The sequence below is a fragment of the Dromiciops gliroides genome, chromosome 1, assembly GCF_019393635.1.
Source record: "Dromiciops gliroides isolate mDroGli1 chromosome 1, mDroGli1.pri, whole genome shotgun sequence".
Lineage (NCBI taxonomy): Eukaryota > Metazoa > Chordata > Mammalia > Microbiotheria > Microbiotheriidae > Dromiciops > Dromiciops gliroides.
This window is the reverse complement of record NC_057861.1, coordinates 139076082-139093647: the sequence shown is the minus strand read 5'-3', so window position 1 is coordinate 139093647 and position 17566 is coordinate 139076082. Positions and strand designations below refer to the sequence as shown.

Below are 17566 nucleotides of genomic sequence, written 5' to 3'. Positions count from 1 at the left end.
TGGATGGCTTCTGAGGTCACTTCTATCTAGGTCTTTGATCTTATGATCCTATACTTAAAGGGGCCAGGGCTTCTAGGATCTGAACTGCTCCTAGGTTGTAGTTGGAGATGCCTTGTGTCTATCTCTCTCTCTATCTCTTTCTCTCTCTCTCTCTAGCTAGCTACATCTACATCTATATAAAATATATATGTATATACATACATATATATCTTTCTGATATTTAATGCTTATCAGCATCTTGGATAAAAGTATCGGTAGTATCCTTATCAAATTTTGGGGTGATAGAAAATTAAGAAAGCTATCTAACATATTAAATGACAGAATCAAGATCCAAAAATATCTTGACAGACAAGAATATTGGACTAAATCTAATAAGATGAAATGTAATAGGGATAAATGTAAAGTCTCTAACTTGGATCCAAGAAATCTCCTTTAAAAGTACAAGTGGGGGGGGGGCACAGTGGATACCTGGATTCAGGAGGACCTGAGTTCAAATCTGGCTTCAGACACTTGACATTTACCAGCTGTTTGAGCCTGGGCAAGTCACTTAACCCTCATTGCACCACAAAAAAAGTACAAGCTGGGGGAGGCAGGATTATATAGCAATTTGCCTAGAAAAGATCTGGGGATCATAGTGGACTGCAAGTTCAATAGAAGTCAAAGATATGATGTGGCAGTCCAACAAATGTCTGGTTTATGATCTCAGTATCGTCTACATTAACAGAGAGAGAGTTAGCTTTAAGGAATAGGGAAATGATAGTACTGCTCTGGTCAGATCATATCTGGAATATTGTGTTCAACTCTGGTTCCCAGATCTAGGGAAGGATACTAATAATCCGGAAAAAGTCTGGAGTATGGTGATTAGATATGAGGATTGGCTGAAGATTCTGAGGGTGGTTAAGCTAGAAAAGAGAAAATACTGGGGGTCTTCAGCTATATGAAAGACTGTACAGTGGGGGGATTACCCCTGTTCTGCTTGGCTCCATGGGGCAGAACTAGGAATGGTCTATGGAAAATGGAAAGGGTCAGTTGTAGACTTGATATTGGGGAGTTCTTCCTAACCATTCCAGGAGACTCATGGGAAACATAGCGACTGTCCAGAAGTGGGAAAGGCTGCCCCAAAGCATTCCCCCTTCACTGTAAGTCTTTGAATAAAGCTTGGGTGACCGTTTGTTGGATGTGTTGTATTGTGGGTTCATTTGCAGGGGTTGAGTTGGAATAGATGACCTCAGAGATCTCTTCTAACTGAAATTCTAATTATATCTATTTTTTCCACAGAAAAATATGCAATGCTGTGATTTTTTTCAGAATTTTGAGGCAGCTAAGTGGCACAGTGGATAGAATGCTGGGCTTATAATAAGAAAAACCTGAATTCAAATCTGGCCCGAGACATTTACTAGCTGTATGACTCTGGGCAAGTCATTTAACTGCTATCTTATCTGGGCAAGTCATTTAACTGCTATTTTACAGTTTCCTCAACTGTAAAATAGGTATTAATAATATTATCAGTAGAAGCTATACCTCACAATGTTGTTGTGAGGATCAAATGAAATAATGTTTGTAAAGTGCTTAGCACAGTGCCTGCCACATAGCAGGTGTTTAACAAATGCTCATTCACCTTGTTCATAGAATTTCTACGTTAGAAAGGCTCTCCAAGGCTACCTTGTCTAATCCATACCAAAACAGATTGCCCAGTGCAAAACACATAACAAGTGGGAATCTGCGTGGAAGGAAGGGCAGAAGATAGGAGGTGGATTCTAAAAAGGGAAAGGGCATAAAGAAGAAAAAATAACAGGCAGAATCTTGAAGAAAAACTTTTGTCTAATTCACAGTTTTTCTCAGGATCAGAACTACTCACAGACATCAGATGCAGTTTTTGTTGATATTGATTGGCATGGGGATACGTCTCATAACTTTTTAATCAATGACACTTAAGAATTACAATCTTGGCTGAATGCATCACTCCCCTCCAACTAATCAAATCTGTCAAGCATTTGTTAAGTATCCACTGTATTATCAACAACATTTTGTGATGATCAGCTGTGATGGACTTGGCTCTTCTCAGCAATGCAATGATCCAAGACAATACCAAAAGACTTATGGTGGAAAATGCTCTTCACATTCAGAAAAAGAACTGAAGCATACTAATTTCACTTTTGTTGTTGCTTTTTTGTTATTGTTCTTGTTTATTCTTTCTTGAAGTTTTTTCCCCTTTTGTTCTGATTAATGTGGAAATATGTTTAACATGATTGTAATGTATAACTTAAATTGCTTTCTGGCTTTGGGAGTGGGGAGAGAAGGGGGCGTGGGAGAAAAATTTGGAACTCAAAAATCTTTACATGTAATTGAGGAAAATCAAAATAAATAAACAAATAAATAAGTAAATGAATAAATGAATGAACAAACAAATAATAGATAAGTAAATAAAGAAATTATTTTTTAAAGTACCTACTGTGTACAAGGTACTAGGGATATAATGCCAAAACTCCAAACAGTTTCTGTCCTCTAGAAGGTTACAGTCTACTGGGCTAAAACTTCTTTCCTAAGATTGTTAATACTCACTTAATAACTAAGCACCAATATAATTTTCTTCATTATCCCTCCCTAGACTACAATGCCGATTTTGATATGGTCAACCATCTGCTGTAGAATACTCACACTTCTCTTGAATGGTGAAAAGCAGCTTAGAGTTGATTGATCCTACCCTATTAGATACTTGGGGCTACATTCTCTGAGCCATTCTTGGTTCCAAACAAACCTTTTAACCTTTATTCTAGAAACTCTAGCCTGTGGCATGGCAGGTATGTATTATCAGGATTAAGGAAAATTTAGGGCAGGAGAAAGACAGAAGCTCACAGATTCACTAATCCCATGAGGCAATGGTGGACTTCATTGGCATGAATACTTTCTGCCTTCCAGAGAAGTGTTAGGATTATTCTGAGTAAGAGGGCAGACATAGGGATTTGAGCCCCTTCCCATCTGCAGGATTAACATTTGGAGTCAGATACCTGGGTTTAAAGTATGCTTCTGTCACCTACCTGTCACTTGTACACTGGGAAAATAAGGCCAATTATTTAATTTAAGCAGCTAGTTAAAATGTGAATTATGTTACTTCTTTTTATTTTTTTAAAAAATTTTTGCAGGGGCAATGAGGGTTAAGTGACTTGCCCAGGGTCACACAGTCAATAAGTGTCAAGTGTCTGAGGCTGGATTTGAACTCAGGTCCTCCTGACTCCAGGGCCAATGCTCTATCCACTGCGCCACCTAGTTGCCCCTACGTACTTGTCACTTGTGTGACACTGAACAAGTCACTTAACCCATCTGGCTCCTAGTTTTCTCTCCTTAACATTATAATTAAAACACCTAGCATTCATAGATTATTTTAAAGGATATAGAGTATTTCACATAAATTTTCTCATTTGGTTCTCACAAAGATTCTGGGAGGTAGATGTTATCCTCATCTCCATTTTACAGGAAACAGGCTTTAGAGATTAAGTGATTTTTCCCAGGGTCACAGAGCTGAGGTCTGAGGCAGAGTTGGAACTCAATTCTTCCTGACTCTATGTCCAGTATTTCATCCCCTGTGCCATCTCCTGACATTAAAGGTCTAACTCTAAATCCATGATCCTATGATCATCTTATGCCCTAGTCTCCAAGAATTCTGCTCAGGTGGTCGTTTGCTACCACCACCCCTGCCTAGCCACACCACTTTGTGCGTGTGAGAGCAAACGGGAGCGCCAGCACGAGCACGTGGTGGTTTACAACAAAGCTGAGCAATGCCATATACTGAGCTGCCGACACTGAACTTCAGGTCAGAACACTTGAAGAACTGAATTCAAACCTCGACTTTGCTATTTACTAGCTGTGTAACCTCAGGCAAGACATTTGTCTGAACCTCAGCTTTCCCATCCCTAAAACGGGGATAATTATACTCCCTACCTCACAATATGAAAAGCAAATGAGATAATACTGTAACGATTGGAATGACGCCACCTGCTGGAGACTTACTGTAGAAGACTTCTGCCCATGAAGCAAAGGTCTTTGAGGGCAAGACCAGGAGTCTTTTCTTTGGCATCACTTCCTGACGCGGGCTAGTGGGAGGAGGAAGGAAGAGACTGGCGCTGAGTCTCGCGCTCTTTCCTCTGGACTCTGGTGGAGAAGGGAGCTAAAAATGTGCTCTCCCTTTAATAGATAGAAATCTAGGCCTTTCTCTCTCTACCAAATTCTTATTCTCCTTAATAAATGCTTAAAAGTCTAACTCTTGCTAAAGCTTATAATTTATTGGCGACCACTCATTAGATATTTTAGACAGTTTAACTAGAATTTTAGCCCTTAACAATACTCATTATGCACTTTTTAATGAGAGACTAAGTGAATGTGAACTATTGTTGTATTTAATGAAAATAACTGCCTTGAAGAATAACTATTCCCCCCACCCCTACCATTTCCTCTCCTTCCCCAAATCAGATCAGCCGGAGCTGGAGCTGTGACATGGATTTATAGAGCTATAGAAACATCCCCAATAATGTTCCGTGTTGCACCAAACACAAAGACTCGTGCTAACCCAGATCCATCATCCTGGAATGCTCAAATCAACAAACATTTACAAAGGCCCTACTATGTGCCATGCATGCACTGTGAGAAGGACTGAGTCACAAAGAAATACAAAACATAGTCCCAGCTCTTCCAGGATTTTGTTAATCAAAGCATCTTGTTCCTTAAGCTTAGAACTAAAGGGGAAGATTTTTTCAAAAGTATTTGAAAATGATGATGCTGTCAGGTCATATTCTGATGGTCTCTCATCAAGGAACAATGGATAGCAGATTCCTAGAGTGGCAGAGGTGAGTGGGCGTAGCACTTAAAACACAAATAAGAGAACTCCTTTCTGCAGGCAGTGATGATAATAATGTTCTGTAATCAGGCACCAGCCAAGGTACCTTTGCTCCCCTCCAGACTGAGTTGCTTTGGTTTAAAACAGAAGAAAACCTGGAGAGGCGGCCTCCCTCTCGCTGTCCCCTGACCTTTTGGGGCACGCCTTTTTCCACACCCGTTGGAAGAATGAGAAACACATTGAAGAGCCCTGGAAAGCAGAGGAAAAAAGGTCCTGGGGGGACAGATGACTTTGTAGTCTGCCGAGAGACTCACTCTCTGGCTAAATTGGGGTGATTGGGAATGGCTTCTCTTTGCCTGCCACATTCTCTCCCCTTTCCCCTAAATGTCTTTTCTCCCTACCTGTGCATGTGTCCCAAAGACCTAGGTAGGTAGTACTTCATTCTTTGCATTTTGATCTCCAGTCTTTAGCACTGAGCCGAGCTCCTAGTGGGCAATTAATAAATGTTTGTTGATTGGCTATTTGATTAACAGTGGCACAACTAGGATTCCTTTTAAGAGAAGCAAAAAGAGTTGAGGGGAGGGTGTGGAATCTGACCTCAAAAATGGTAGGAGAGGGAGAGAAGGTGGCCTAAGAGCAGCTGAATTACGGAAGGACACAGGGCAGCAGACGACCTCAAGGTAAGCCTCAGAGATAGTGGTCGCTTAAGGGGGGGTCAGCTTTCCCTAAATATTAGCACTCGAGAATGAAACATTGTGCTAGTTATGCCTATGTGTACTGGAGACTGAATAACATTCATTCTCTTTCTCCCTCTCTCTCCTACGTTCTCTCTCTCCACTTATCTCATAGAGTTGTTATAAGGTTCAAATGAGAGAAGGTATAGGAAGCTCTTTGCAAATGTTACAACCCTATTTAAAAGTTACTATTATCATAAGGGAGTGGTTAGAGCACTGAGCCTGGGTTCAGGAAGACCTGAGTTCAAATCCTATCTCAGACACTCACTAGCTATGTGATCCTGGGAATTTTAACCTCTGTTTGCCTTAATTCACTGGAGAAAGAAATGGCAAACCACTTCAATATTTTTACCAAGAAAACCCCATGGACAGTACTAGCATGAAATTGTACATGGAGTCATGAAGAGTCAGACACACTGAACAACAAATGATCATAAAAGTTATTATTATTATTACTGTAGCTCATGAAGAAGCTGTTCTGAAAGTGAAGTTGGCAAGAATGATGGCAAATCTCAGTTTCTTTTTTGCCATCTTTCTTCTCCCAGATTTCTTTTCTCTCTTGACTTCCTCTCCTCTTTATAATTTATTTTCCCCATTTTCAATCTTTCTTTCCCACCAGTTTTTCTTTTTAAGCTTAGTAACACTTGTACCCTTCAAAGGCCTACTCCTTTCTCCATCAGCCTTCAGGCATTCATTCCCTGTCCTCCTAGTCCATGGTATGACTGTTAAAAAAAAAAGATATTCAAAGGTGTGTCATATGATTTTTAAAAGGGGAATCCCTTCGATTTCTTCCTGACGATCTAATTTAGGTTCCAGGATTTTTGGATCTTAAGATTTCCCATGATGAGATCCTGGTGGAAAATCAGCCCCATTACAAACAAAAAGGAATGGGAATAGGAACTCGATGGATTTGGATAGGAGACTTCAACAGCCAGGGCCCTACAGTACATCTCACCTTAATATCCCATTAGGACCTCAAATTCAATTCAATTCAATTCAATTAGTTTCCACTAACAAAATTCAATTCAACTCAAATCAAATTCAATTTAATTTATTTCAAATCCATCCAAACTAAGTGCCTGTTCTGTGCAGAGTCCAGCCCTAGGTACCTGGGAAGATGTAAAGTTCAAATGAGATTCATCCTAGCCATGATGAATTTGACAGGCTTTTAGGGGGAATAAGCCAGACAAAGATTGGGATACTGGGGAATGTGGGCTTAGGGCTTGTGGTCATTACTCACTAGAGAGTTCAGGCAAGCTGCATGGAAGGTGTAGCATTTGGAGTAAGATTTAGAGGCTACATAGTAACTTATGCCTAACACTAAACTTATTATCTTGTCCTTTTTTTTCCTTTTTTTAGTGAGGCAATTGGGGTTAAGTGACTTGCCCAAGGTCAGACAGCTAGTAAATGTTAAATGTCTGAGGCTGGATTTGAACTCAGGTACTCCTGACTCCAGGCCCGGTGCTCTATCCACTGCGCCACCTAGCTGCCCCTATCTTGTCCTATAAACCTATTCCTTCTAACTTCACTACTTCTGTCACTGGTATCACCACTTACACAGTCTCCCAAATTTGAATCCTTGTTGGGTCCACACTATTTTTTTTTTTGCAAAATCAAATAGAAATAACTTGGGGATAATTTGAGTCTCTGATCTCCTAAGAGTGAAAATAATTGAGATACAATTGTACTGAGACTTCAAAAGTGGTAGCTCCAAGATCCTGGAAAAGAAAGGACAGAACCCCAGGCAGTAATATGAAACAACTCATGCCTTTCATTAGCTTGGGTTTTTTTTTCTGTTTTAATGGAATCAAACCATGAAGAAGGAGAGAGGGAAAGAAAATGGAATGGAAAAAGATGAGGGAGGCAGGAGAGGAGAGAGAGAGAAGAGTAAAAGAGAGAGGGGGAGAGACAGAGACAGAGAGAAACAGAGGGAGAGAAAAACAAAGATAAGAGGGAGGAGGAAAGAGAGAAGAGAGGGAAAGTTGGGGAGAGAGAGATGAGGGAGACAGGAAGAGGAAGAGAGAGATGAAGGGGAGAGACAGAGAGATAAGAGTCAGAGAGAGAGAGAGAGAGAGAGAGAGAGAGAGAGAGAGAGAGAGAGAAGCTAGGCTGCTTCCCTAATTTATTTTTAGCCATTTAAATAAAAGGACTAACAGGGACATCCTGTTTTTAATTAAGCTTGAAATGTCCTATTCTTGTCTCTGGGTGAATAAAGCACTATCAGGTAGCAGGAGGACTGCTCTAGCTCAGTTCAGCCCATCCCTGCCCAGCCAGGTCTGAGCTGGATCTCAAAACATGTGGAAGTGAATCTACACATGTGTGTGTAACCTGACCCTGGGTATTTCTTCTTTTTTCTGTGTTTTCTATTTCTTTCTCCCCTGAAGCAACAGGCTCCTGAAACTTAACATGAAAGGCATTCCAGGTCAAATCAACATGAACATGGCTCATAACTGATGAAATAAAACCAGTGTAAGTTGAGTCAAAACCCAGCTTTCTTTCTTTGAAGGAAGCCAAGCCAATCACAATGATGGGGGGAGGGGGGGAACAGTATCTTGTATCTGCATGGGCCTTGAAGTTCACAAAGGCCTTTCAATGTATTTCAGTCCAATTCAATTAGATTCCACTCATTGAGCACCTATGAAATGCCTATCATGTGCCAGTCACTGAATGATCCAAAGATCTGACATTCTTTTCCCATCAGACTTAGGGTTCTGCTCTGAGGAGCTCATCTAGGCTGTCTGGCCTCAGCCCATCTCATCTGGGATCACCCTACTTCCATAGCATTATCTATGTCCCAGTTTTTTCTTTTGCACCTGTCAAGACAGGGGAGTTGAGTGACTGAGGGCATGGTCTTGTTTCTGGCTGACTGGAGGTCATGTTACTAACCAGCTTATCCAGGGAGCCAACCCACAGCTTTGGCTTTAGGAACATCAACTGTACTAACTGGCCTGGACAGTAATTTCTGCCAGAAACTGTTAAAATAAGGACCAGAAAGCTTCCTCTGCATTCTGTACTGACTCACTACCTTTTGAATGAGGGTAGCATATTATTCTCATTTCTTTGTCCTGATGAGTGAATTAAATTGGTAACATGGAAAAGATGTTGGCTCTAATGGGCTCCTTGTAGATTAGAACCTCTAAGAATTCTGAAAAGCAACAAGTAGAGAGCTGCACTTCTATCTTTTTTTTTTTTTTTAGTGAGGCAATTGGGGTTAAGTGACTTGCCTAAGGTCACACAGCTAGTGTTAAGTGTCTGAGGCCGGATTTGAACTCAGGTCCTCCTGAATCCAGGGCCGGTGCTCTATCCACTGCGCCACCTAGCTGCCCCTGCACTTCTATCTTAATATCCTCTGGAATTAAGCAGCAATCCCTTGCTTTGTCCTAGGCAGGCAGAGAGACAGAGAGACAGACAGAGACAGAGACAGAGACAGAGACAGAGACAGAGACAGAGACAGAGACAGAGACAGAGACAGAGACAGAGCGACTGACTATGCCTCATTCCACTGCCCCTTCTATTTTCTTAACCGCAGACCACATGTTTGATAGATGTGTGCCACTGGTTATCAAGGAATCTGAAAAATCAATAGTCAATTTGAGGAGTACTACTGAACATGCAGCTAGGTGGCACAGTGGGTAGAGTGTCAGGCCTGGAGTCAGGAGGACTCCTCTTTCTGAGTTCAAATCCCACCTCAGACACTTACAAGCTATGTGACCCTGGGAAAGTCACTTAACCCTGCTTGCCTCAGTTTCCTCATCTGTAAAATGAGTTGGATAAGGAAATGGCAAACCACTCTCTAGTATCTTTGCCAAGAAAAACCCCAAATGGAGTCACAAAGAGTGAGACATGACTGAACAACAACAATCTCTCCTTTCTTTTCTGTTTTCTCACTTAATGAATTGTACTTCTATACCTAACTCTGTGTGTGTGTGTGTGTGTGTGTGTGTGTGTGTGTACGCGCGCATGTGCGCGCATTGTTCCCTCCTTTGACCATTTCAGGTGAAAGTGAGATTCAAGTGTCACCTATTTCCTTTCTTCCTTGTTCGCATAGACTTGTGTGTCTGTTCTGATTATATGAGAAAATTTCCCCTACTTTTCCTTTTTCCCTCCCTTCTCTATCTCTTCCCCTCTATTCTATTTCTATTCTGCTTTAAAAACATTTCTAATAGGATTTTTTCCTGATGATATGTAAAGACAATTTTTAACATTCATTTTTTTAATACAATTTTGAGTTCCAAATTTTCCCCTTCCTCTCTCCCCTCCCCCTCCCTAAAATGGTAAGCAATTTGATATAGGTTATATATGTGCAATCATATAAAATCTATTTCCATAATGCTCAGTTTCTTTTTATAAGCATAGAATGAAGAACAGAACTGAGTAAGTGAGGAAAATAATGCAATTGGTTACAGGATTGGCAGCATTGCAGTGTTGAGGACAACACAATTGGTTGGAAATTGGAAATGAGAGGCTAGCAACAATTCCCTCCTCTTCTGCGACTAAGAAATGTTCATTGTGTGAGTCCACCTACAAGGTTAGAAAGCGGACCACACTTCTCTGGATAACAAAACAATTGTCCTTGAAGAGTAGCTTGATGGTGTAAAGACACTAGACCAGACTCCCTGGTGTCCACCTGCATCCCTCAAGGACAGCAGAATTCCTTAAGGCAAGAATAGAACATTGATTAGTTAGCAGGAGAACTGAGCTTCTAAACTTAGCTCTTACACAAAGAGATGAAGACATGTGGTTTGAGAAATCATGCAAAATGGGACACTAATATAGAATAGGATCAATTACAGAAGAGAATCAGCTGTAAAGTAGTACAGAATCACTTTAATTTTCTTCACCAGGGAGCATCAGAGCTTCCAGTTGGTGCCTGTTCCTTCACTCTGCACAGGTTTAAGGACTTATTCTTCCCTTCATAGTTCCTCCCTTGCCTTGAATGCCCTGTGCAGTGCACTCCTGGCAGCATGCTGTCCCCTGTGTCTCCAGATATCTCTGTCTGTCTTCTTATGCTGACCTACGCTGGAAAAATGGCTTATTGTGATTTTTTTCCTTTGAATTTCCTAAGAAGGATTTGGTTTATTACAGTTTTTAGATATATTTTAAGGGGGATTTTAATTTTTGTTTTTGTTTTTTTGGGAGAGGGAAGGGGAAGCTCGTGGTACTCCTTCCTCCTGTTACTCCAGTATCGGCGCTCCACTTCCCAAACCACTGGTTGTTAAGGAGATATATCTGATTACAGGATTTAGATTTCTGGAACCATAACAAACCTTTGGCCAGGGATAGAGCATATCTAACAATAGTTGGAAAAATTAGTTGCCTAGAGTCTTTATAATCTAATTAAAGAGCTTTTTATTTCAAAGGAATGGAGTAGGAGACTGCTTATGTATGTTTACCAAATTAGACAACATAGAGAATAACTGTATTGTGGAGAGAAGAATGGCAGTAGAGATCCCGAGTAATTCACATGAGGCAAAATACAGATAAGGAGCCAGCAATAAAAAACCCACTACCTCTAAAGAGGAAATATGGAGGGGGACTGGCATTCTGGAAGAAGTTTTCACTGATAAGGAAACTGATTTTTGAATGATAAGTGATGAAGGCAATCGTTACTTCCAATGAGCCCAATTCTCCCTTATCCTTAAAAAATAAACAAGGGGCAGCTAGGTGGTGCTCTGGATAAAGCACCAGCCCTGGATTCAGGAGGACCTGAGTTCAAATCTGGCCTCAGACACTTGACACTTAACAGCTGTGTGACCCTGGGCAAGTCACTTAACCCTCATTGCCCTGCAAAAAAAATTAAATAAACAAAACAAAAGAAAACAAAAAACCCCCGACCTTCATTATATTCTACCATGCCCTCAACCTATCACCTGATATCTTACCTCTCTTTCTCAGTCAAACTTCTAGAAAAAGTTGACTATACTTGCTCCTCAACCCTTAGATAAAGCATGGGTTGGACTTCGAGTCAAGAAGACCTGAGTTCAATTTCAGCTTTCAGTTATGGTACCCTGGGCAAATTACTTAACGTCTTTCAGCCTCAATTTCCTCATCTTTTAAATGAGCAGTTTGTACTCATTTGTTGCTGTTGTTGTTCAATTGTGTCTGACTCTTTGTGATCCCATGGACCATAGCATGCCAAGCCCTTCTATGCTCCACAATCTCTCTGATCAAGTTCATATTCATGGTTTCCATAACACTTTCTATCCATCTTTTCCTCTGCTGTCCCCTTTTCCTTTAGCCTTCAATCTTTCCCAACATCAGGGTCTTTTCCAATGACTCTTGTTTTCTCATTATGTTACCAAAGTATTTAAGCTTCAGTTTTTGACCTTCCAATGAAGAGTCTGAATTAACTTTTTTAAGCATTGATCAACTTGATCTCCTTGCTATCCAATGAATTCTCAAAAGTCTTCTCCAGCCCCACAATTTGAAAGCGCCAATTCTGTGGCTCTCAGCTTTCCTGATAATCCCACTCTCATAGGCATTCATTGATACTGGAAAAACCACAGCTTTCACTTTATGGACCTTTGTCAGCAAGGTGATATCTTTGCTTTTTAGTGTGCTGTCTGTAGCATAGACTTATATTACTGTGATGTTGAGTGCTTTGCATTGGATTTAAGTAGATATCATCCTGTCATTTTCAAGATTAAATTTCCTCATCCTTTTATTGACTATGAAAGCTAGCCTATTTATTCTAAGGGATTCTTGCCCAAAGTTTGGACTCAGTTGTCTTTTAAGGCCTCTTCAAGCTCTAATTCCATGATCCCATGATCTTCTGCAATCTGACTTCTGACCTTAATACTCTTTCCAAAGTTGACCTTAATGCTCTTTCCAAAGTTGTCAGTGATCTTTTGCCAGGGCTGATGTTCTTTTCTCTGTCCTCCTCTTTCTCAACATCTATGCTACATTTCACAGTGTTGACTACTCTTTCTTGCATATTTTCCTCCCTAAGCCTTTGTGATGCTCTTAAATCTCCTTCTAGATTGAGATGCTTTACGCGCTGGTAGCCACTGCCTCATTTTCTGGTGTTTGCTAGAGTTCCCAGATGCTTGGGAAAGGAATTTGGTTTTCCTTAAGCATCTTATAATTAGCATCTCTCTGTTTCCTCTGATATTTTCTTCCCCCATCCCTCAAACACAGCTTTCTTAAAATGAAAGGATCTTCCTCAAAACCTTTGTTTTTTGGGCAGGGCAATGAGGGTTCAGTGACTTGCCCAAGGTCACACAGCTAGTAAGTGTCAAGTGTCTGAGGCCAGATTTGAACTCAGGTCCTCCTGAATCCAGGGCTGGTGCTTTATCCACTATACCACCTAGCTGCCCTCCTCAAACCCTTTTGAATTGTTTTACATAATTGCACATGTATAATCTATATCTGATTGCTTACCAAATCAGGAAGTGGGGAGAAGAGGGAGGGAAGGAGGGCTAGGATTTGGAACTCAAAACTTAAATAAATTGTTTATTATTTAAAAAAAAAACTTTTGAACCTGAAACTTTCATAGTTTTTCTTCTGCTTAGGACTACAGAACTGGAATGAACCTTAAAGGTCATGGAATCCAACCTTCTCATTTTATAAATGAGAAAACTGAGGATCACATAGATTCAAGTGACTTGCACAGGGTCACACAGCTAGGTGAGGCAGGGTTTGAACCCAGGCCTTCCTGATTCCAAGTGCGGGGGCCTGTTTACTACTTCACTCTTCTTCTGATCTGGGGGCATGAAATAGGTTCTGGTGCACCTGATGTCATCTGAGTTCAAGAATTCAGGAAAGCTGATGGACAAAAAGACCTACCTGAACAATCTCCAGCATTTCGGCCTTGCTGATGTACCCGTTCCCATCCAGGTCATACATGCTAAAGGCCCATTTCAGCTTCTGCTCCAGTTTCCCTCTCGATGTTACACTCAGGGCAATAATGAATTCTCTAAAGTCTATTGTTCCATCCCCATTTGCATCAAAGGTGCGGAAGACATGCTCAGCAAATTTGGAAGCGTCCCCGTAAGGAAAGAAGTTCCCATATATTTTCTTAAACTCCTCCATAGATAAATGACCACTTGGGCAGTCTCTCAAGAAGCCTTTATACCATTCCTGGATCTCATGTTCAGTAAAGTCTGTGCTTTCCAGCAAATCCTGCATCACCTCTGGGCGTAGTTTGCTGTTCTGTTTCCCCATCCTGATAGCAGAGGTTCAGCTGCAAATGGAAAAGGGGAAAAAATTAGATCATTGTAACTGTTAGTCAGTTCACATTAAGCACCTACTATGTGCCAAATGCTGTGCTTGGTGTTGGCGATAAAGGAAAGGCAAACAATAGTCCTTGCTCTAAAAAAGTTCACAATCTAATGGGGGAAACAGCATATATATAGTATGTACAAACAAATTAAATTGGAGATAATTAACAGAGGGGAGGAATAATTTAGCATTAAGGGTATCAGATAGGGCTTCCTGAAGAAGGTGGGATTTTAGCTGGGAGGCAGACATGAGCAGGAAGAGCAGTCCAGGCATGGGGTAAAGTTAGAGAAAATCTAAAGGTCAGAAGATGGAGTGTCTTGTTCAAGGAACAGAAGGTTATGTTAACCTATGAAGGTTAACGAAAGCCTGGCCAAGAATTAGCTTTGGGATTTTCTTTGGGAACAGGGTGAAGGAGAAGAGCTATCAGCCCAATAAAAAAGATAACCGTGGTCTATGAGTTTGTAAGGATGAAGAACATTGGGACTCTTGTATTCAATCCAGGATTACAAAAATATGACAAAGAATACCACCTGTGCCTTTCATTACTTGTTTATTAATATTTCCAAATTAGGCAATATTCAAATACCAACTGAATATAATAAACAAGCATATGGAGGTCACAAACAGAGAAGATCTTTTTAAATGCCTAGTAACTAAATCAAGCCAGGAAAAATAATTGAAATCATTGAGTGAAAAAGTTGAATGTTGAAAACCAGACTTTGCAAAAGGGCAGATGTTTTGTTAATTAAAATGACCTCTCACAATAGTCACCTAGCAGAAAAAGTCCAAACTCTAGCTTGGTATTCAGGCCCCTTCACAATGTAGCTCTTGCTCAGGTGTTCCTGATATGGGGTCCATAGACCTTCAAATAATCTGTGAAGAGATTTCAGGGGATTCATGAACTTGGATGAGAAAAATATGCTTTTATTTCAATAGTTTCCTCCTAATCCTATGAATTTCTATTTTATGCATTTAAAAACATTATTCTGGATGCAGTGCATAAAGCACCAACCCTGGATTCAGGAGGACCCGAGTTCAAATCCAATCTCAGACACTTGATGCTTACTAGCTGTGTGACCCTGTGCAGGTCACTTAACTGTCACTGCTGTGCAAAACAAAGAAACAAACAAAACATTATTCTGAGAAGGAGTTCATGGTCTTCATCAGTCTGTCAAAGGTATTCATGACATGAAAAAAGGTTCTACAGACAGTTTTCAAAGAAATCAAAGCCTTCTATAGTCATATTTTTAAATGCTCTAAATCATTGATTAGAGAAGTGCAAATGAAAACAACTCTGTGGTACCACCTCATACCTATCAGATTGGTTAATATGACAAAAAAGGAAAATGATAGATGTTGAAGATGTGGGAAAATTAGAACACTAATGCATTGTTGGTAGAGCTGCGAACTGATCTAACCATTCTGGAGAGCAATTTAGCACTATGCCTAAAGGGCTATAAAACTGTGTATACCATTTGACCCAGCAATACCATTACTAGGTCTATATACCAAAGAGATCTAAAAAAAGAGAAAAGAACCTACTTGCACAAAAATATTTATAACCACTCTTTTTATGGTAGCTAAGAATTGGAAATGGAGGATGCCCATTAATTGGGGAATGGCTGAACATGTTGTGACATATGATTGTAATGAAATATTATTGTGCTATAAGAAATGATGAGCAGGATGATTTCAGATAATCCTGGAAAGATTTACATGAACTGATACAGAGTAAAGTGAGCAGAACCAGGATATCATTGTACACAGTAATAGCAACATCATCCAATAAACAACTGTGAATGACTTAGCTAGTCTCAGCAATACAATGATCCAAGACAATTCCCTAAATTTTCACAATATTTCTCTTTCTTGATTTTCTTTTTACTTGTCTGACTGCTTCTTTTTTTTTGTCTCTTTTGCTGGATCATCCTCCATACCTGGTCCTCTAAGTGGGACTGTACCATCTCCTCCCCAGTACAGATATCACCTCCTACAGCTAGATGGCACAATAAATAGAGCACAGGACCTGGAGTCCGGAAGGCATGAGTTCAAATCTCACCTCAGATACGTACTAGTTGCCCAACCTGCACAACCCTGGACAAGTCCCTTAACTCTCGTCTGCCTCAGTTTCTTCATCTTAAAATGAAGATATTATTATCCCAGGATTATTGCAAGGATTGGATAATATTTGTAAAGTGCTTTACAAACCTTAAAGCATTATATAAATGCTAGCTAGTCCAACCTGTAAATAAGTGAGAATACTCTCTACCACATCCTTATTAAGTTTTCATGCAACCTTGGCTGGATTTAAGAGGCAAACTCACTCCTACTGGAAAATTCTAATTGTTGGTGTGCCATGTGGAGTAGGAGAAAGAAAGTAAGACCTAGAGTTAGGACAGCCAAGATTCTAAGTGGGCCTCTTGATGTAGGACCTTGGCATCACTTTCCTTCCTTTCCTTATCTGTAAAAGGCACTCTGAAGAGGAGAACATTCCAGCCATAGCAGAATTATAAAGGCTAGGAAATGCGGGACATGTTCAGAGAATAGCAGGACATCAATTAGAAAATAGAACCCCTGATATTTCTTAACCCAGTACAGACCAGCCACCACCTGGACATTTTTAATCAGTAATTTAGAAGGCATATTTGTCAGATATGCAGATGACACAAGACTGAGATCTTACTTTTGAAGGTAAACATAGAGACTGCAGCAGGCCAAAACAAAGGGTTAAATCTTATAAGAAATATTACAGAAACAAATTCAAATCATTTCCAGGAGGTTCTACATTTGAATTAAGAAAATCAACTAGACAACTAGAGGATGTCAAGAAAATGGCTAGATAACAGTTCTTATGTAAATGATCTGCAGTTCTCAGTGGACTGCAAGCTCAATATGAGTTAATAGTGTGACATAGCAACCAAAAAAAAAAGTTAACACTATATCTTAGGTATATCTTAGGAAAGGCTTAATGTCTGCTAAGAGAGAGGTGATGGCGATAGTTCCACTGTACTCCATTCTATTCAGATTAACTCTGGGAGTACTCTGTTCAATTTGGGACATCTCATTTGGGGGGGGAGTGCTATTCAGAAACTGGAATATGACAATAGAGACTGACCAAGATGGTGAGAGGATTGGTACTCATGCATTTATGATGATCATCATTGTCACTGCTGACATTTATATAGTGCTTCCTATATACCTGGCACACTGTGATAAACACTTTACAATGATCATCTCATTTGATTCTCACCTTCCTTTTTAGATTTCACTTTTTCCTAACATGCACCTAGTGTTATTCCATTTTTTGTTTTTCCTTCCTTCCTTCCTTCCTTCCTTCCTTCCTTCCTTCCTTCCTTCCTTCCTTCCTTCCTTCCTTCCTTCCTTCCTTCCTTCCTTCCTTCCTTCCTTCCTTCCTTCCTTCCTTTCTTTTTCTTTTCATGGGGCAATGAGGGTATAAGTGACTTGCCCAGGGTCACACAGCTAGTAAGTGTCAAGTGACTTAGTGAGGATTTGAACTCAGGTCCTCCTAAATACAGGCCAGTGCTTTATCCGCTGTGCCACCTAGCTGCCCTGTTCCACCTAGCTATCCTTCATTTGATTCTCAAAATCCTAGAGGTGGGTGCTATTATTATCTCCATTTTACAAAGAAGGAAACTGAGGCAGACAGGTTGTGACTTGCCCAGGGTCACACAGCTAGTTAAGTGTCTCAGGCTAAATTTGAATTCTATCCACCGTGCCATGTAGCTGTCCCAAATATGAGGATTAGTTGAAAAAAAACTGG

At 40.3% G+C, this 17566-nt stretch overlaps 1 protein-coding gene across 5 annotated transcripts in view; it reads right to left on the bottom strand.

Moving 5' to 3' along the window:
- NCALD (neurocalcin delta) overlaps window positions 1-17566 on the bottom strand; it is a 586370-nt gene that overhangs the window by 15808 nt on the left and 552996 nt on the right. For all 5 annotated transcript variants that reach the window (XM_043965590.1, XM_043965608.1, XM_043965575.1 and 2 more), the window contains one exon: window positions 13351-13747. In XM_043965590.1, the coding sequence (XP_043821525.1) occupies window positions 13351-13728 (378 nt within the window). In that variant the 5' untranslated portion in view covers window positions 13729-13747. The remainder of the gene's footprint in view (window positions 1-13350; window positions 13748-17566) is intronic.